Below are 21,857 nucleotides of genomic sequence, written 5' to 3' on the forward strand. Positions count from 1 at the left end.
CAACATCAAGCTGTCCAGCATCTTGGTCTCAACCGCCGTTCCTGGCAACTTATTCATTCATCACTTAGCCTCTGTGTAGAGATAGTTGTGGGTGTCTCCCCTGAAAATGCCCTTGGCAAACATAGAGACATAGGAACAGGAGTGGGCCATTCAGCCCTTCGAGTCTGTTCCACCATTTAATTAGATCATGGCTGATCTGTACCTCAACTAATCCTTTCAATTCCAATTTCCCGCTTTTTCCCCATATCCCTTGATATCCTGACCTATCAAAAATCTATCAACCTCTCTCTTGAAGGTGGGGATGGATCCAGACCTAAAGCTGGGTCCTTTTGTTCTGCTTTCTCAGTGCATCAGAAAGTATTGTTCTGGGATTCCATTCTCAATTCCTTTTAATCTCTGTAAGATCCCCTCTGAGACATCTCTATTGAAGACTGCGCCCGAGCTCATCTAATTGTTGCTACATTGAAAGTCCTTCATCTGACATATTGCCTTTTGTGTTACCTGAACCTGAATTGTCTGAGTCTGTGTTAAATCCGCTTTATATTTATTATTGATCCTTAATAAATTGAAGGATCAACAACAAATTGCATTTATATAGTGCCTTTCGAGAGAATGTCCCAAGGCACTGGACAATGAGGGGTTCCCACCCGAGCTGGGGTTTGGGGTCAGAGAGGGATGGAGGGCAAGCAAGGTGGAGGAGGGAAGATGACTGAAGGCACAGTCGAAAAGGAAGATTTTGAGATAGGCCTTGAAGGAGGCAAGGGAATGGGCTCTGGGATGGAGTTCCAGAGGGATAAATAAGCATGTTTGTGCCAAATTCCATATCAGCTGGTCAGAGAAGTGTAATTATTAATAATGATCCTGATATATAATTATCACATCGTCCAAACATCTCAAAGCGCTTCACAGGATTTTTACTGTAAAGTGTAGTGACTGCATATTGGTAGGTGAATGCAACAGCTAAGTTGCTCCCAGCAACGTCCCACCAACAGCTAAGAGGTGAATGTCCAATTTTATTTATTTTGGGGCTTGTTGGCCAGGACACCAGGAAAAACTCTTTGCCAATCGTGCCATGGGATCTTTAACGTCCACCTGAACAGGTAGACTTGACCTAGGTTTAACCTCTCTCCAAAGGACAGCACCTCCAGTCATGCTATTCTCTCCCCCTCGCCCCCCTCCCAAACACTGCATTGAACCGTGAGGTGCAAAGAAGCATTCCTGAAAATTCAGACTGTTTTTTAAAGAAGAAAACGATTTAAAATTAGTTGTTAAATGATTTTTTTTCCTTAAGTTTCCCTCGTGCAGTGATTTTCCAAATCAAATTGATGATGATGGAAGATCCCAAGATTACAACATTTTCTGTTTGTTGCAGCCATGAATACCACCTTGATTACCTTGACTACCTACTAATTTTATTTGGGGGAATGTTGGCTGGGACACCAGGAGAAGTGGAAAGAAGTGACTGGTCTGCTCCTTCAGTTCCTGGTGAAGAGCCAGAGTGTCTCCTCCATCACCAGCAGTGCCCTGGGGCTCTCTGACCTGCACATACCTCACTCATAACAATAATAATAATCCTTACATTTGATATAGCGCTTTTCACGTCGGGAGGACGTCCCAAAGCGCTTCACAGAACACACTGTAAAGTGAATTGACTGTTTATTTGTGGGCGGACGCGGCAGCCAATTGCGCACAGCAATGTCCCACAAACAGTCATGGATTGAAAATGACCAATTTATTATTTTTTTTTGGAGGGATTATTATTAGGCTCTGTGTGGAGTAAGGAAACTTGCCCGAGGTTTCGCCCTCTGCCTGGAATTGAACTCAGGTCTCCCACTTGCAAAGCGAGTGCTCTAACCACTGAGCTACAGGACTGAGCTCATCTGCCCATGCCCTTCTCTCAGCTAATCTGGGACTTCTGCGTGTCCCCTGAATCCTCTGCTTCACATCTCATGGCCATGCTTCAGCGACTATGCCCCTAAACCTTTGGAATTCTCCTCCTCAATCCTTCCATCTCACCCCTTCCCTCTCTCTTTAAATCCTGCCTTAAGACCTCCCCTTCTCCCCTTGTTTGGAGTTCAAACTATTATCCGTGAAGGGTGATATATTAAATGCAAGTTGTTGCTGTTTTATTTGGGTTCAGATTCAGGCATTTCTTTTCACTTCCACCCACTCAGCTCCTCTTTACCCTGCAAACCAAGTCTGGATTGTTAAGTCCTTCCTTCCAGCAATTCCGTTGAGTTGTGATAATTGCCTCCATACATTCCCCTTGGATTTCTGTGTAATAATTCCCTCAAAAAAAATAATAAAATAATGTTTTGGTCACTCAATCCATGACTGTTTGTGGGACAATGATGTGCGCAATTGGCTGCTGCATTTCGCCCACAAATATACTGTCAATTCACTCTACAGTATATTCTGTGAAGCACTTGTTTTGAAGATGTGATAAGGCGCTATATCAAATTCAAGGATTATTATTATTAACCATTATTTATTGAAAAGTCCACTCATTTGTTAGATCAAGACAGGTGTGCCTTGAAGATGGGGATGGAGGAGGCACAGCAGAGGGACACTAGGAAAGAGTTTCAGAGAGCCTAATCGCATTCCTTGTTTTTTCTGTATATACCTTAACAATAGTCACAATAAATAATCCTTGCATTCGATATAGCACTTTATTTATCTCAAAATAATTCCAAAGGTGCCTCGCAGGTTTTTTTTCTGTCATGTATAGTGACTGTGCATTTGTAGCTGAACGCTGTAGTAAATTTGTACCCAACGATGTCCCACAAACAGCCATGAAGTGAATGACCATTTTTCTTCTGGGGAATTGTTGGCCAGGATACGGGAGAAACTCTTTTCTTTTTTCCATCGTTGCCATGTCCATCTACACAGCTGACTGGGAGGGGGTTGGGGGGTGGAGAGAGAAGAGTGCAGGTGGGTGGGGAAGAGGGTGCAGGTGGGGGTGGTTAGGGTGGGGCAGAAGGGTGCCAGAAGCACTGTTGAAAGGATGGGTCTTCAGGTGTGGCTTGAAGATGGGGAGGTAGGGGGCAAGGTAGAGAGACTCCAGGTTAACGTTCCAGAGAGCTGGTAGAGAATGGCTGAAAGCTCACCTGCTGATGGTGTAAAGCTTTATCCTCCATGTTTGATGGTCAAGGGGCATCACTTTGGTAGTGATTCGTTCGCAAAAATGTGGAGTAAAAAGTACATCTCGGAAAGAACAACTCCTTTTGGGGGAGATGTGTTGCAGTTCATAAAAACGACACTGAAGGGCATCTCAGTGTATCCTTAGGAATCTAATAGACTGTAGTGAAGACTCAAATGTAGCACATATTTCAGCATAAATTGTTTTGCTTAACATACATTATAAATGGTTGCACTAGTATTCATACAATTTTTGTAATTTTTTCTTCCCACACCCCACTCTTTCCAGTCTCTCTAGTGATGGGGATTCCCACTGTGAAGAGGAAAGTTAAGTCTTACCTTGGAGAGACGCTTCACTCATTAATTGATAAACTATCTCCTGAAGAGATGCTGGATTCTGTAATAGTAATATTCGTAGGAGAGGTAAGGATATTATACATCTGCTTTCTTAACCAAAATGTCTTTCTTTTCAGCAAAACCAACAGGCTTGATGAGCTGAATGGGCTCCTGTAGTTTGATTGATTGAGCCCTGGATTTGAGAAGTTTTGGGGGTTCATATTCCTGGTCGGTTGGTTACAAAGGAACAGGAGGAGGACATTCAGCCCATCCAGCCTGTTCCACCAGTTTGTTAGATCATACCAAACCTCGTAATCCCATTTTCCTGTGTTTTCTGCATATCCTTTAACAATTCTATGAGGAACCTAATGCTTCAACCAGCATCTGTTAGCCACCCTTAAACGTATTCCAATTGATTCTGCCCTAGTCTTCTGGCTACGTTCTCGGTTCCCTCTGTGTGAACAAGCATCTCACTTCTAACTATCCCAGCTCTAGTTTTAACATTACCCCATGTTTTGGATCCCTCTATTGAGGCAGGGTGTGGGGGGGTGGGGGAGGATGGAGGGGAGAAGGGTCATCCACTATCCAGCTTGTCATATCCCTTCCATAATTCAATCACCCTAATCAGATCATCCTGACTTCCTCAGCTCTGTTGAGTAGATTCCCAGTCTCCATGGCCTCTCATTGTAGCTAAACCCCTTTTATATCAGGTTAATTGTCAAGTGAATTATTGTTGGGTGCTCTCCAAGACTGGTGTGTCTGTTTCACTTAACCCTCACCCTTCTAAAGTCAATGAGTACCTCAATGAGTGTCTACAAACATCCTCACAGTAAGGGTTGTCTCCCTGGGGATGAACAAGCTCTGAGGAAACATGCTTGGCAAGGCCTGACACGCCCTGGGTAATCTAAGCTTCTCAATTTTTTGGGGGTCATCCAGGTGTCTTGACACTTGCGGAAAATCACTACTACGCTTAAGAGAATCAAACCCAAACGGAGTTCCATACATGCCACCTACACATGGAAATTACTGTGATTTGGAATGGGATGCGCACACTCTCCCTGGAGGGATGCATTCCTGCTTACCTGATCCCGGAGAGTTTTAGGCAGACATTGACAAGAGTTATGGCTTGCAGGCCCCTAATTGTGGAGTTTAACTGCCTAGGTTGCTGTTATCTAACAAGCTTTCCCGCTGCTTGTCCAGCTAGGACCACCCTACCCGTGAGGGCCCTGACTTGCAGGGTTAACAGGAGCTGATTGGTAAGAATCCCTTGCTCCCTGTGAGAGTCTACTCAACAGTAAGACTTGGGGTCACCCAAGAGTGTTCCCACTCGGGTTAATACTGATTTCCATTATTCCTTTTGCATTATTTTTAAATTAAAATTGTTCTTGAAAAGTTTTTTCGTAGTCTTGTGCGTTCCTCACAGTGTGGCAGTGCCACTGGGATTGGAACCAGTTCCGTTAGATTTTTTTTTAAAAAAACTTTTTTTATATAATGAGTCCAATTATTTTTCCTCACTGATACGTGAGCCTCTGCTCCTGGTTCCCAGCCTCCACAAGTCAGCTCGTGGATCCACAGGTCCTGATTGCTGCTCCAAGTCTCCACCCAAAGCTCACCAAGTGAGTGTCGATAGGCCATTCGACTGTAGAGGGCAACACGTCTGAACCTGACCTCTCCTCACCCGGCTGACACACACACCCACGCACACAACCAGTCGAGTGTGCTGAGCAGGAGCAGCAACCCTTGTTGTTTTCCTCTCTCCCTGAGCCTGAAAACGTGGGAACATAGGACCCAATGGAACAGGTGTAGGCCATTCAGCCCCTCGAGCCTGTTCCATCATTCTTTTGGAGCATGGCTGATCTGTACCTCTTTAGCTTAAATTCAGGTTAACTGTTGGCAACGCTAACCATTTGGTGCATTGATTTTTCTGTACTGTTTGCATGCACAAGAGAGAAAGGATTAGAGGGGTGTACGAGAGGACATTAGAAAGGCTTGTGTGGAGAATAAGCATCGGCATGGACTAATTGGGTTGAAATGCCTGTTTTTGTGCTACAATGTAATACGTAAATAAAACAGGATATCCTGCAAATATGAAGCAGGTCAGCGGATAACTTTAGAAAGAAAGGTTAAAGCCTTGAATAAAACCGTTATCAGCATACAACAAAGGCTTGACAACCTCATGCATTTATATCCAAAAATAATTTATTTTTCCTTTGTTTCAACAGACCGATCTCGATCATGTCCAGCACGTGGTGGGTGACCTGGAAAAAGAGTAAGTGATGGTTTGCCAATGTACCATAATGGAGATTGTGCTGACTTTTGTTGTAGTGATAATAACAACAATAACCCTAGCATTTGCCAAACCAGCTCAGTTGGAAGCCCTCTCGCCTCTTGAGTCAGAAAGAAATGGATTCAAGAGCTACCTAACTCGGAAGTTTGAGCTCACAGTCTAGGCTGATGCTCCTGTGCAGTGCTGGGGTGCACTGGATTGTCAGAGGTATCGTCGTACAGTGGGCGAGATAATAAACCAAGATGATCGGGTGGATGTTCAAATCTCACGGCACACTATTGAAAAAGAGAAGGGAGTTTCTACTGGTATTCTGGCAACAATGCCCTGATAAATAATAATAATCCATGCATTTGTTTTAGCCCCGTATCATGTCTTCGAGATGGCTCGAAGCCCTTCACAGTAAAGTGAATTCACTGTATATTTTGTGGGTGAAATGTAGCAGCTAATTGCGCAAAGCAATGTCCTACAAACAGTCATGGACTGAGTGACCAAATTATTATTTATTTGTTTATTTGAAGGCATTATTACTCCAGAAAAGCAATCCGCCAAACGACTAACAACCAGATTCCTAATTCCTGCTAGGTAAACCGAGCCGTGTGGAGTAAGGAAACTTGCCCAATGTTTCGCCTTGCTGGGAATCGAACCTAGATCTCTCACTTGCGAGGCGAGTGCTCTAACCACTGAGCTACAAGACTCTACAAGAAAATGTAGTGACTGTTTAATGGTTGTCAACTTAGTTTGCGTAAAGGAATGTCCCACAAGCAGCGATGGAGTGCATGACTGTATTCTAGCCTAATTTTCTTACCGACTGATTAAGAGTTTTCAGTTCCTGCCTGAACACAAGAGAAAGTTAGGGAAATGTTCAGCTCAGTGAGGTTCTCCCCCCCCCCCCCCCCCAAACTCTCTCTCTTGCTCTACTTTACAGTAAAATGGGAAGTAATTGTTAATGAGGGCTGCTCAGCCCTTTTAAATGACTGTGAAAACAGGGTCATTTCCTGAAATGTGCACATCCTGTAGCCTGACCAAAAAGGACTTATATATAGTTTGCAAAACAATTGGCTGGGGTTTCAGTTTTTTTTAAAAAAAGTCCAATTGAGACCGTAGGGAATATAATATTATTGGAGCAAAAGGAGCTATTCTGCAGTGAGGGGGAACAATCTGAAGCCTGGATTTTAACGATCTCTTCTCTGAGCTTTGTCTGCCTGCATTAGCAGGGAACGATGTGACACTACTGGACTGTGCTCCAGAAACTCCTCATTGCCCTCAATTAAGAAGGAGCAGTGTGTGACATAGCAGAACGTCCAGAAATTGCAGCACGGAAGTAGGACGTTAAGTATGCTGTTGCCAAGAAGTACAATAACAATAATAATAATAATCCGGAGGAAGGGGGTGATTGGGGAGAGGGCGGCGGGGGACACATCCGAGGAGGGAGGGTTGTGGGGCAGATCTCTCAGTAAGTTTTATTTGAAAAATTCCAAAGAATTCACACAATAGTACGTCCGTGAATTACTGGTATATGTTTTATTCACAAAGAACTTCTGCTGCTGGAATTGGAATTTTGATTTGAGGATACTATTCTGTAACAACAAACCTTGCATTTTGAGAAAGCATCTTATCAGGTCCTCAGGCATCTCAATTTTGCCAGGAGCGATGTCCCACAAACAGCTCTAAAGTCAGTGACCAATTTTATCTGGGGGATGGTTGGCCAGGACACCAGGAGAAACATCCTTCTCTTATCCAATAGCACCATGGGACCTTTAATGTTCACCTAAACAGTCAGACGGGATGTCGGTTTAACAGCTCCGAAGGACGGCACCTCCGACAATGCAATGTTCCCCCAGCACTTGCACTGGGAGTGTCAGCCTATGAGTCTCGACATGGGGCTTGAGCACACAACATTCTGACTGAGGCGAGAGAGCTACCAACTGAGCCAGTCTGACACCATTATTCAGTAAAACCTGATGCAAGTTCTTTTGTCTAGCAATTCTTTTGATCTTATATACAGTATATAGTTCAGCGCACAGCATGTACAAGCGATTGCCAGGAGGCTGGAAGGCGAATTGGATGAACCTTGGTCTTCTTTCGTCCAGCAATCCTTATTTTCTTACACATTTTGCACTTCATGCAGATGCTGACTTTGCTGGATAGTGTGTAAATCTCCTTCGTAACACCTACAATTAATCTTGTGAAAATTGGCTGAGATTTGTGATTTTTTTTTATTTTTAGCCCTCCCTCCCCCCATTATATACAACCAGAATAAATCCTACTTACTTTTATTACCAAAACAATTAGCAGGAGGCATTTGGGCAGGAATATTTCCATAATAACCTTGGTTTTTTTTCTTTTTCTTGGCAGATTTTACACAGATATTAATTCAGGGTTAATAGAAATTATATCTCCTCCTGTCGCTTACTACCCTGACCTGACAAACCTGAAGGAGACATTCGGAGATTCAAAAGAGCGAGTCAGGTAAGCACTGGACTGGAGTATCAGACTCAATTATGAGCTCAAAGCCCCGATTTGGGCTTGAACCGACGAGCTTCTGACTTGGTGATGAGAATGCTACCTGTTCCAAGCCTCACAATCACAACACCCTACATATAAGCGTAAATTGTATTGCGTTTACAGTAATTCCTGGCAAGTGCATTGAGATGCCTCTACGATGTATTAAGGCGCTATTGCCAAATCAAAGATTATTATTGTCGAATTGCATACCATAACAACACTTGCATTGATATAGCACCCTTCAGGCAGGTAGTGTCTCAGAATGCTTAACGGTGACGGAGTTTGACACCGAGCTGGAGAGAGGGGAGATGATTGTAGGAACAGTCAAAGAGGAAGGTCTTGAGGTATGACCTGAAGAAGGGCAAGGAAGACAGAGAGCTCCAGAGGTTCAGGCCATAGTGGCTGAAAGCATGGCCACCATTGGTGGAGTGGACGAGGGATGTGTACAGTGCTGGAGCCAGATGAGTGAAGGGGGTGGGTAGTGGAATGGGTGTAATAACAACTACTACTGCTTACATTTATATAGTGCCTCTCACACAGGGTAGCATCCTTGAGCACTTAAGGGTGTAAGCAGGTCGGAGAGATAGAAAGGTACCGGGGCATGAATTGATTCACAAGTAAGTGTGAGAGTCTTGAAATCGACCTGTTTGCAATAGGGAGCCAGTGGAGCCTGGCAAGGACAGGGATCTGCAAGGCAGGGCGAAACCTTGGGCAAGTTTCCTTACTCCACACAGAGCCTAATAATAATCCCTCCAAAACCAAAAATAATAATAAATTGGTCATTTTCAATCTACGACTGTTTGTGGGACATTGCTGTGCGCAATTGGCTGCCGCGTTCGCCCACAAATATACAGTCAATTCACTTTGCAGTGTGTTCTGTGAAGCGCTTTGGGACGTCCTCCCGACGTGAAAAGCGCTATATCGAATGCAAGGATTATTATATTATTATTATTATTATCTTAAGATACGTTACAATACACGTTACAATAATAATAATAGTCCTTGCATTTGATATAGCGCCTTATTATGTATTTGAGATGTTTCAAAGCGCTTCACAGGATATACTGTAAAGTGAATTGACTATATTTTGTGGGCAAAAATTTACAACACAGAAACAGACCATTCGGCCCAATTAATCTGCGCTACTAAATACTCCACATGAGCCCCCAACCCTCATGTCCTGCAGCCAATTTTGTGGTAACTCATTCCAAGTGTTAACTAATATTAATCACGGCATTTGATCCTTGCATTTGATATTAGCTCCTTATCATGTTGTCAGACTATCTCGCAGCGCTTCACAGGATTTTACTGTGAAGTGATTGCAATAACTGTAATTGTAGAGCTTGCAGAACCACAAAGGTTCTGTAAAGAAATACTTCCTGATGTCTGGGGTAAATTAGCATTTCACAACTCTGACCCTTTCTTGATAGACCGTATATTTTGTGGCTGAACATGTCAGCCAACTTCACGCACAGCAATGTTATCAACCCATCTGAGTTACTAAGATGTTTTGCATGTTACATTTCAGGTGGCGAACAAAACAGAATTTGGATTATTGCTTCCTTATGATGTACGCACAAAGAAAGGGGGTTTATTACGTTCAGGTATGTCTTAATTTGTAATATTCCTATTTTTAATATGTAATTGTCCATTTGATATAATAATACAATAATAATCCTTGCATTTTTATATTTAAGCGCCTTGGGACGTCCTCCCGACGTGAAAGGCGCTCTTTAAATGGAATCTTGTTATTGTTGATATAGTGCTTTTCACGCCTTCAAGACGTCTCAAAGCGCTTCACAGAATATACTGTAAAGGGAATTGACTGTATATTTGTGGGCGAAACGCAGCAGACAATTGCACACAACAGTGTCCCACAAACAGTCTTGGATTGAAATGACCAAATTATTATTGTTTCTTTTCTTGAGGGATTATTATCAGGTGAGTGGAGTAAGGAAACTTGCCCAAGGTTTCGCCCTCTGCCGGGAATCAAACCCAAGTCTCTCGCTTGTGAGGCGAGTGCTCTAACCGCTGATCCACAGGACTCAAATACGGTGCTTTATCACAAGCAGTATGCCTCAAAAGTGCTTCACTGGTCATTACTGTCGAGTGCAGTAACTGATTATGTAGGAAACCTAGCAATTTGCGTCAGCAAAGGAATATACAGCAAACTCCTGATAACTCGACTGTGATTTAACTAGTCACTACAATTTAAGTCATCATGCTGTAAATATCCCGACCGCAGTTATTTATATATTTATACATATGTCTAACTAGACACTCCGGATAACTTGTCACTTTTCCCTTGGAGTGTAGAGTTATCAGGAGTTTACTGTAATGATAATAATAATCCTCGGATTTCATATAGTGCCTTTCACATCGAGAAGATGTCTCAAAGCTCTTCACAGGATTTTACTGTAGAGTCTAGTGACTGTGTTTTATAACAACGGGGCAGCCAACTTGTGCAAGGACTTGAAGTGCTTCAATCAGCCAATAATATGAATGACCAATTTTTCTGGATGATTATTGACTGGTACACACAGAGACAACATTCTATTCTCTTTAGTGTTGTGGGATCTTAAATATCTCATTGAGTAGGTACTTAGGATCCCTTTTGTTTCAACATCTCACCCAAAAAGACAGCCGTCACCAAACCCCTGTACTGCACTGGAGAGTCAACCTAGACATGGGGCTTATCCTCACAACCTTCTGACTCAGAGGTTGGCCTGAGCCGTCCACTATAGTAATTTATTAACGTGAGTGGCCCGTTTTTGTTTTAAGAAACAAAAACTTTTATTGTAAACTTTCAACATATAGAGTAACGAAGAACAGTGACAGAATGAGCCTCAGAACTATATGAACCATCAATTAATTCTAACAATAAAACCTTATCAAAAAGAAGAGATGGCAAAAGTCCTGAGTTATTTACAGTTTAAACATTTTATGGAAGAACACAGTTGCCAGCCCAGTGTGCCAGCCCAGTGTGTCTTGACTGGTACAGTACATAGGTGGAGTCCTGTAGCTCAGTGGTTAGAGCACTCGCTTTGCAAGTGAGACACCTGGGTTCAATTCCAGGCAGAGGGCGAAACCTTGGGCAAGTTTCCTTACTCCACACACCTGATAATAATCCCTCCAAAAAAAAACAATAATAAATTGGTCATTTTCAATCTACAACTGTTTGTGGGACATTGCTGTGCGCAATTGGCTGCCGCGTTCGCCCACAAATATACAGTCCATTCACTTTACAGTCTATTCTGTGAGGCGCTTTGGGACGTCTAGAAGACGTGAAAAGCGCCATATCAAATGCAAGGATTATTATTATTATATTATGAGGGTTACACCTTGATATAGCACCATTAACATTGGGGGGAATGTCTCAAAAGTTCTTGATACATTGTAAAGTGTAGTGACTGTATTTTGTACATAAATGTGGTAGCCAATTTGCGCACAGCAATGTCCCAGCCAACCAGCCATGAAGTGAATAACCAGTTTTATCCAGGGGCCAGGACACTGGGAGAAACTCACTTCTGTTTTCCAATGGTGCCATAGGATCTTTAACGTCCACCTGAACAAGCAAACGGGACCTTGGTTTAATATCTCATCTAAAGAACGTCACCTCCGACAATGCAGCAAACCTCCGTCGCTGTATTGGTTTGCCAACCTAGACAATAGAAATTCAAAGTCCCAATGTGGAATGTGAACCCATAATCTTTTGACTCAAGATGTTTGAGCGTAACCAACTGAGCCAGGCTGAAAGTTTGAGGACTTTCATGTGATGATCAGTATGAATAGGAATGGCTAGGCTTTCATGTAATGATCATTCCCCCTCCTTTGTTGTAAATGTAATGAAGCATTTGATTGTATATTATTAGGATGAAAAGTCTGGTTGGCCTTATATATAGTGTCTTTGATTATGTTGGATGCTGGTGGGGTTTCCCTCTATTACAATCGCGCCTCATCACAATTTCTACATGTAAGGGTGAAACCTTAAGCCTCTGTTTACCTAGCAGTAAGTAGGAACCCGGTAGTTAGTCAATTGGAGGATTGCTTTCTGGTGGTAATAGTTCTTTAGAAAAAAATCTTTTTCAATTGGGTCACTCAATTCACGACTGTTTGTGCTGTGCGTAATTGGCTTCCGTGTTTCTCCCACAAAATATAGTCAGTTCACTTTACAGTATATAGTGTAATGCACTTTCTAAGACATCTCAATGATGTGTTAAGGTGCTATATCCAAATGCAAGGATTAACTATTGGGATTAAATTTGAATAGCACCCCTACCCGTGCCCCCCAATGGAATCGTGTCTTGGAGCTCTTAAAGACATTCTTTAAGTGTCAAATCAAAGATTGCAAATTGCTCGTCATGTCACAATTTCCTGACTGCAAAATCAAGGGATGTGCGCTGTTAATGCACCAGTTAAAATATCACCAATTGATATGAAAAAAATGAATTAATCTCAACATCCAGCATTGAAAATGACAATAACTGGCCCTGTCAGTGATATTCCAACCATCTAAAGAGCTAGAAATTACTTGTTTCAATAGGTTTACATAAAATTATACAAAATTATGCTGCAGGTGTTTCATGACTATCAAAAGCTGGATTTTCAATCAGCCCTTCAGATCCTCAATAAGCCTTTCAGATCTTCGAGTACAGAAATAAACTGTGCAGAAATAAGAAAGTACTTGAGCTTCCATGTGACCCAGTGTTTAAAAGTATGAATTCAACAAGAGTGGCAAATTGCAATGGGCACATGTGTTCAGCCCTACTTTGTTCAATCCTTCAAGAGCGACTAATGTTAATTTACTTCTGAATGTACCTAGTTAATCACTCTCTCTTAATTCGCACACACCACACACACACACCATACATACATCAATATTAGTCAGACAGACAGGAAAGAAAACCTGTTTGTACAATGCTTTCATGTCAGGAGGATGTCTATAATAATAATAATAATAATAATAATAATAATAATAATAATAATAATAATCCTTGCATTTGTTATGGCTCTTTTCATGTCTTCTAGACGTCTCGAAGCGCTTCACAGAATAGACTGTAAAATGAATTGATCGTATATTTGTGGGCGAAACTCGGCAGCCAATTGCACACAACAGTGTCCCACAAACAGTCATGGATTGAAAATGATCAATTTCTTTTTTTTGTTTTGGAGGGATTATTAAAGCACTTCACATTTTGTGGGCAAACGTGGCAGCCAATTTGCACACAGCGATGTCCCACAAATAGCCATGAAGTGAACAACCAATTTTATTTGGGGGATTGTTGGCCAGGATACTGAGAGAAACTGCCTTCTCTTTTCGAATAGCATTATGGATCTTTAACATCTACCTGAACTGGCAGATGCAAGGATTATGATTGTTAATAATAATAATCATAATCCTAGCATTTGATGCAGCATGTAGACCATCAATATATCTCGATGTGCTTTGCCTGTAATTTCTGGCATCAATAAGAATAATGGTTAAAATCCCTGCACTTGGTAAAGTGCTTTATTTTGTCATGAAAATGCCACAGGATGTTATTGTAAAGTACAGTAATTGTGTATGCAAACGTGGAGGCCAATTTGCACATGGCAATGTCCCACAAACAGCCATCAAGTGAATGATCAATTTTATTTGGGGGGAATTGTTGACCTGGACACCAGGAGAAACCCCTTTTCTTTTCGAACAGTGATATGGGATCTTTAACATCCACCTGAGCCCTGTGGATAAAACATTGGAGCTTTATTCATTGTAATCTTGGTGTGCACTAATCCAACAGCAACTTGCATTTATGTAGCGCCCTTCACCAAGGGTAACAACTCAGAGTATTTTACAAAAGAGTCACACACCAAGCAAACAACGGGTAGGGTAGGAATGAAGGGGTGGGAGGTGATAATAAGTGCATTTGAATAGCTTTGCCCAGTGGAGGGGGCAAGCAGAGCAATGGGAGCTCGGCTCATAGCCTAATGCATCCGTTGCCTCGCTTCATTTCCAGTTTGACTGTAAATCCACTTTGCAGGATTGATCCGTTTAGTGGCAGGTTTTTATTTGTGCTTCTCTTCAGCTAGAAGACGACATTGTTGCCAAACAAAACTACTTCAGCACAATGAAAAATTTTGCACTTCAGCTGTCCTCCGAAGACTGGATGGTCCTGGAATTCTCTCAGTTGGGATTTATAGGTAACAAGTAAAGATTTTGTGACAGAAAATGTAAATTTCTGATGCCTCCATTGGTAAAACTCAGGCACTTGTGCTGCTATAATAATAAAATAATAATGCATTTGCATTTGATATAGTGCCTTATCACGTCTTTCAGATGACTCAAAGCGGTTCACAGAATATACTGTAAAGTGAGTCACTGGGTATTTTGTGGGCGAAACAACACAGTCCTTATGATGTTAATAAGAATCCTTACATTTGATACAGTGCCTTTCAAGTCCGGAGGATGCCTCAACGCACTTTGCAGGTTGACACTTGTATAAATAGAACATCAAATAATAATAATAATAATCCTTGCATTTGATATAGCGCTTTTCACGTCAGGAGGACGTCCCAAAGCGCTTCACAGAACACACTGTAAAGTGAATTGACTGTACATTTGTGGGCGAACGCGGCAGCCAATTGCGCACAGCAATGTCCCACAAACAGTCGTAGATTGAAAATGACCAATTTATTATTGTTTTTGGTTTTGGAGGGATTATTATTAGGCTCTGTGTGGAGTAAGGAAACTTGCCCAAGGTTTCGCCCTCTGCCTGGAATTGAACTCAGGTCTCTCACCTGCAAAGCGAGTGCTCTAACCACTGAGCTACAGGACATCAGCTCCTTAAGTGAATGATAAATGTAACTGAATAACAACAATTAGCATTTATACAGCGCTTTCGCATTGGGAGGATCATAGAATCATAGAACCACAGAATTATACAGCACAGAAAGGCATCGCTTCACATTTCTCCACATTAAACGTCATCTGCCATGGATGTCCTAAGGTGTTGTCAGAAGATGTTGTGGATATCCGATCCTTTCTGATGATTGTTAACCATTTCCAATGCTGCATATATAACTGGCGATGAACTGGAGTGAACCCGGCAACTCTGAGAGCAGATCCGCTCTTGTATCCCTGCAGGCTGTCACCTTCCACACCTTCCATCCTAATTAGTTTCTTGCAGGGCAGGGATGGCCTTTTTCCTTTGGATTTGCGTCATCCCAACTCCCTTTGCCAGCTGTTGCCAGCTGTGTAATCTCATAGCAGTAGTTTGCACTCCGTACAATAGTTTCAGCTACCTCTTCTCACAAAATAGTAGGATTACAACAATAGCAACAACAACTTTCATTTATATAGTGACCCGATGCGAGGGGTAGAAAGGGGAGTTGACTGTAGCCAGGATCACTTTGAGCCATGGGTGTCCCAAGGTGTTGGACAGTCGAGAGTTTGCACCTGAGCTGGGGGTTAGATTCGGGAGGGGTGGGTAAAAGGGGACGGGAGAGGGGGGGAAGATGACCAAAAGCGCAATTAGAGAGGAAGATCTTGAGACAGACCTTGAAGGAGGAAGGGAAGGGAAGGGACAAAGTGAAGGAACTCCAGGATGGAGTTTCAGAGAGTGGGGCAGATAGACTAAAGCAGACTAGACTGAGGTAGGGGATGTAAAGCAGACCAGTGTCTGCTGAGTGGAGGGAGGGGCCAGGTTGGTATGGTTTAAGAAGGTCACAGAAGTAGGGTTGGGAAAGACCGTGGAGGGATTTAAAAGCGAGGACGGGGACCTTGAACTCAGTCCTCTAGGGGATGAGGAACCTTGTGAGGATGGAGGTGATGAGTGGAGTCTAGATGGAAGGGGCATAAGCTGCAGAATTCAGGATGGTCTACAGCTTGTGGAGGGGAGGGCTGCAAGTGTAGCGAGATGAGTTGGCCCAGTCTAGGCTGGAAGTGACGAAATGGCCCAAGGAGAGAGGTAGTGGCGGAGGTGGCATTGTTGGAGAGGTGCGGAAATGTTGAACGGGTCAAGGCATGGATGTGGCACTTAAAGGATAGTTGAGAGTCAAACATGACACTCTGTGAGGTGCTTTGTGCATCCATGTAGATAGATGCTGTCAGGTCTGAGGTGAAAAGGCGCTGACAGGAGCCAAGCTGGAGGGGCTCAGTCTTGTCGACATTCAACTGAAGAAAGTGAGCTCTCATCCAGGACAGGCAATCGGTCAGGACAGCAGTGGTCCGTCCTGGAGTCGAGGGTGGAGGCAGAGAGATAGAGTTGGGTGTCACCTGCACACGTGTGGAAGTTACCCCCATGCCTGCGGATGACATCACTGAGTGGGAGCATGTAGGTATTGAAAGAGCAGAGGACCGAGGATAGAGCCTTGAAAAACACCGCATGTGTGACAGTTAGAGCCATTGGTAGAGTCAGCAGAAAATATAAAATATGAACAAACTGAATAGAGCTGTGTAGATTTCTCCCCGAAAGATCCCTCAGTTTTCATTTGCGTTAAAATAAAGGATGTCTGTATAGTAGGCTCCTCACTCTTCCACCTCTCGGTTTGGAGCAGTGTTTCTGAAATCGAGTAGGAAACTTGTCGGAAGGTGTTGCGCACGTCCAATCCTTTCTGATGATTGTTAAACATGTCCAGTGCTGCGTATATAACTGGCGATGAACTGGAGTGAACCCGGCAACTCTGAGAGCAGATCCGCTCTTGTATCCCCGCAGGTTGTCACCTTCCATACCTTCCATCCTAATTAGTTTCTTGCAGGGCAGGGATTGCCTTTTTCCTTTGGATTTGCGTCATCCCAACTCCGTTTGCCAGTTGTTCCCAACTGTGCAACCTCACAGCAGCGCTTTGCACTCCGTACAGTAGTTTCAGCTACCTCTTCTCACAAAATAGTAGGATTACAACAGCAGCAACAACAACTTGCATTTATTTAGTGTCCCGATGCTGCATGGGTTAGAAAGGGGAGTTGATTGTAGGCAGGATCACTTTGAGACATTAATAATAATAATAATCCTTACAGTTAGTGTAGGGAGGACATCTCAAACACTTCCCAGTACACATTATAAAATGTAGTGAAACGGTTCCCACCCTATCCAGTGATCTCTGTTAACACTCACAGAAACTCGAGAAGTTATTGGGTCAATGTTAATGTTGTCTCGTCTTAACCCCAGCAGTTCCGCACGAACAAATCGTAACAAACCTCGCAATACTAACTGCAAAAGACACGAACCTTATCAATGCAAGGGTTGTTAGTCTTCTAACTCATGAGGATTTAATCTTACTCTATGTCAAGTTACGATTTGTTTTGTGTCAAGTTACTTTGCATTAAATTTGAATATGATCCATCCCATTAGGTAAAATGTTTCAGTCACCTGATCTGAACCTGATTGTGGAATTTATACTGATGTTCTACCAGGAGAAACCAATTGACTGGCTTTTAGATCATATCCTCTGGGTGAAAGTCTGCAATCCCGAGAAAGATGCAGTAAGTATTTAATCGTTACAACAGCTTGTGTTTATACTGCGCCTCACCATTTGATGACCAAATTTTAATTAAAAATTTATGCTGCTAAACATCTTCTGCTTTTGTAAAAATAAGCATACGGCTTTTTTACTGAACTGCATTTTCTTTTGCAAGGTTGGCAGGTATTCTGTTACCCAAATCTCTTATCTTTTAGTCGAGCATGCATACCCTTGACTGTCCCAATGCCCTGAGCCGTTCTCCTGACATAAAAGGCGCTATATAAATACAAGTTGTTGTTGTTGGTGTTGTTTAAACATCCCTATTGATGTTTTTTGATGGATGTGTAACTGGCTTCTTTTGATTCACTTGGAGGTTCTTCAGCGATCTGGTGAACTGTTTCTGAGACACCCCTAAACTGTTGTGCACCCTCTGTCCGAGCTAAAACCTCACTACGCAGAGTGGTTTCAGGAGACTGTCTCAGTACAGCTCACATTGGGGTCATGCAGAGAAGGTTGTGGGTTCAAGCCCCATGTCAGGACTTTGAGCTGGGGGTTACGCAGCATTGTTGGATGTGCCATCCTGCAGATGAGACATTAAACCGAGGTCTCATCTACCCATTCAGGTGGACGTTAAAAATCCCATGGCACTATTTGAAAGGAGAAGGAAATTTCTCTTGGTGTCTTGGCCAACAAATTCCCCAGATAAAATTGTCTGTTCACTTCCTGCCTATTTGTGGGACATTGCTAGATGTAAATTGTCTACCACATTCATGCAAAATACAAAGCCACTACACTTTACAGTAAATCCTGTGAAGCGTTTTGAGACGTCTCATCATGTTAAGCCTCTGTATCAAATACAAGGATTATTATATATTATTACAAATCTTTAGGTTTCCACAAAGTTTCTTCACGTTATTCCTGCGCTCTCAGCAACCTAAAAGTCTAATTGTGGGAAGTCATTTCTATGTATAAAGAGAGTGTGTGGAGAGAGCAAAATAGGAGTTAAACATCAATACTGTTATTTTAATACATTTTACACCATTGGAAGAGTTACACATTTTTCTTCAAATATTTATTAGAAATATTTTCTTTTTCTTTGAATATAACAACATGTTGCAGAAAATGTTTTATTTAGAAGAAGACCATCACGTCTGTGCACTGAAAAGATCTTGCTGCTGTCCTTTTGCCCTCTAGAAGTCAACTACAGGAGACGGGGAGAAAAGGGCAGGTAAATGGGACTGAAAGGATTGCTCTTAAAAAAGCCGGCACAGAGCTACTGGGACGAATGGCCTTATTCTGTGCTGTCCTCAAATCCTTTCAAGCCCTAGCACCTCCCTACTTGTCCGACCTGCTTGCTCCCCAATCTACCCTGCGTGAGGGGCGCTTTATAAATGCAAATCATTGTTCTAAATTGTTATAGGTCTATGATTTAGCTTGCTCGGTTACTAACAATATGGGATGGTGCTTTATTTTCTTTCCCTCCTCCCCCATTCACCATTCTGTTTTATTTATAGAGATACAACAACAGCAACAACTTGCGTTTTTATAGCGCCAGTCACCCAGAGAACTTGGTTGAATCGGGGCCAGAGTTAGGGGACCGAGGTCTTGTGCTGCTTGCGGCTTTGTGTGGGTGTGTGTGCGAACTGAACTCCCATCGGTCAATTGGCAGGAGGCCAGAGCAAGAGACCATGTTCTGTGTGATAGTTGCAGCTGAATGAGCCGACAGCAGAGCTGACAAAGATACAGAGGAGTATTACCAGGCTGTACACATCGTCTGAAATAACTGGGGCAAAGTCTGACATTGTGGCAAACTGAGTCAATATGAAACCCCTCATCCTCTGACTCGATCCACGGTGAATCTGTGCTACAGTAGTTTAAACACAGCCTTGATGTTTGATATTTGCGATTTGCAACTACAATTGTAGTTGTTACTGCAGTGTCACAGCCGCTTGAAAATGCCCTGGATTCCATAGCGTTTATAGGTTCAAGGCATTTTGCTTCCTGCCCCTCGGATTCTGAGTGCCCACCTCTAGTCTGATAATTATTAAACCTCTTCTATTCCAGCACCCTTGGTTTGAGCACACCTTTCTCTGGATTAGAAGGTTTCTGTGGCTGTAGTCACAGCAATTGCATTTAATACGACACCTTTCATGTCAAGATTAACTGTAAAGTGTGAAGTGCACTGGCTGTGCATTTTATAGGCATTCCCAGCAGCCAATTTGTGCACAACAATGTCCTACAAAGAGCCGCAAAGCAGCTAATAATAATAATAATAATCCTTGCACGTTGAATAACCATTTTTACCTAGAAGATTGTTGGCCAAGACACTGGGAGAAACTCCCTTCACTTTTCGGACAGTGCCATGGGATCTTTAATGTCCACCTGAACAGGCAGACGGTACTCAGTTTAACGTCTCACCTGAAGGGCAGCGCTTCCAACATTGCAGTGCTTCTCCAGCTCTGTACTGGAGCGTCAGCTAAGATGGTGAGTTCAGAGTCCCGATGTGTGGCTCGTACCCTCGCCTGACACCTAGCCCGCCACAACTGAACCAGTTACAGTGAACCCTCTCACTGCAGTGCACTACAGTGCATGGACCGTAACCAAAAACATAGATTGGAAATACTACAAAGTGCAATAGAGTTTTTTTGGTCAGCCGGGTGTCTGACACATGTGGAAACCCATCACCATGCTTAAAAGTATCCAAACCAAACTGAGAACTCCATGTATTCCAGCCAGTTCAGCTCCAAGGAGACTCTGCTTAAACTTTCTCCCCCCCTCCACTCTCCCAAAAGTGGATGAGGGTAGACACTAGTTGGTAGAGATGGAAGTGAATTGTGTCGCCTAACACTGTGTTTAATTTACAAAGTACTGGATTTTCCTACTCCAAGACAGGATCGATGTAAATTGCATTCGTCGGGCCTGTCATATATTTGTGAAGAACGTGGTACAAGACTTTAATCATGAAAGTACTTTCAAAGGTTAAAGCACTTTCGTGATCATTTTTCTTAATAATGAGTACTCGGATGGTCTCTGAAAGAGTGCACATTTTCTGTCTTGAGCAAAGATCTCGTTTGATGCTGATTTTTTAAAAAATATAAATGATATAATTTTTTTTGTAGTTTGAGACCTGGGGCGAGTGCTGCATTACCAGAGGTGCTATTCTTTGGATGAAACTTTAAACCGAGTTCTTGTCTGCCTGTTGGAGTGGACTTTAAAGATCCTGTGGCAGTACTTGAAAAGAGAAGATTTTTTTNCCCGGTGTCCTGGTCAATAGTTCCCCCAGTTAAAATTGGTCACTCACTTCATGGCTGGTTGTGAGACCTTGCTGTGCGCAGATGGGCTGCCGCATTCGCCTACAAATCAGCAATCACTACATTTCACAGTGTATCCTGTGAAACGCTCCTCTGGTCGTGAAAGGCGCCACATCAGATGTCAGGATGATGATTATTATTATTTTCATTGTTAACAAGTAATAATAAAAAAAATAATCCTTGCATTTGATATAGCGCTTTCTCAATTCATCGAGACGTCTCAAAGCGCTTCGCAGAATATACTGTAAAGTAAATTGACCGTGTATTTTGTGGGCAAGTGTTTTGGGGACAGTTAGAAATTTCAAAATAGGTTTGATTTGCTTGAGGTTAATAATTGCAGTGTTTTGCAACAGTGACTGAAAGTGGCAGCTCAGACAGCTGACGGTGACTGGCTATAATGAAGTTGGCTGTTGAGAAAATATTGTGTCGGTCCCAGAAAGAGATTAAGTGTCAGGTCTGCTTTAGTGCGGAGAAGGATGTGTCTGATGATTTACCATATATCAATAGCTATCTGATTTGCTTGCTGGCTTCCTGTTCTATGAGCAATAATTGTCCTATTTAAATGTCATTGTTTGAAGATACATCTCATTTTGAAGGATCTCAAGGCAGCAAGGGCCACATTTGCCTTTTTAAATAATTGCCATTTGTCAGTCTGGCTCAGTTGGCAGCACTCTTGCCTCCGAGCCTGAAGGTTATGGACTCAAGCCCCCATGTCGGGACTTTGAGCTCACACAGTCTAATCTGACACTCCAGTGCAGTGATCGGGAAGCAGCGCATTGTTGGAAGTATTGTCCTTTGAGTGAGATATTAAATCGAGGCCCCTTCTGCCTGTTCATGCGAAT

General features: G+C 42.7%; 1 protein-coding gene across 1 annotated transcript in view; it reads left to right on the top strand.

The window, feature by feature from the left end:
• Nucleotides 1-21,857, top strand: part of mgat4a (alpha-1,3-mannosyl-glycoprotein 4-beta-N-acetylglucosaminyltransferase A) — an 84,822-nt gene that overhangs the window by 43,472 nt on the left and 19,493 nt on the right. Inside the window, exons 4-9 of the mRNA XM_007891146.2 lie at nucleotides 3,428-3,561; nucleotides 5,697-5,743; nucleotides 8,117-8,230; nucleotides 9,795-9,870; nucleotides 14,332-14,446; nucleotides 17,596-17,726. Coding sequence (XP_007889337.1) covers nucleotides 3,428-3,561; nucleotides 5,697-5,743; nucleotides 8,117-8,230; nucleotides 9,795-9,870; nucleotides 14,332-14,446; nucleotides 17,596-17,726 — 617 coding nt within the window. The remainder of the gene's footprint in view (nucleotides 1-3,427; nucleotides 3,562-5,696; nucleotides 5,744-8,116; nucleotides 8,231-9,794; nucleotides 9,871-14,331; nucleotides 14,447-17,595; nucleotides 17,727-21,857) is intronic.

This window comes from Callorhinchus milii, unplaced genomic scaffold (genome assembly GCF_018977255.1).
Source record: "Callorhinchus milii isolate IMCB2004 unplaced genomic scaffold, IMCB_Cmil_1.0 Scaffold4, whole genome shotgun sequence".
In the NCBI taxonomy this organism is placed as follows: Eukaryota; Metazoa; Chordata; class Chondrichthyes; order Chimaeriformes; family Callorhinchidae; genus Callorhinchus; species Callorhinchus milii.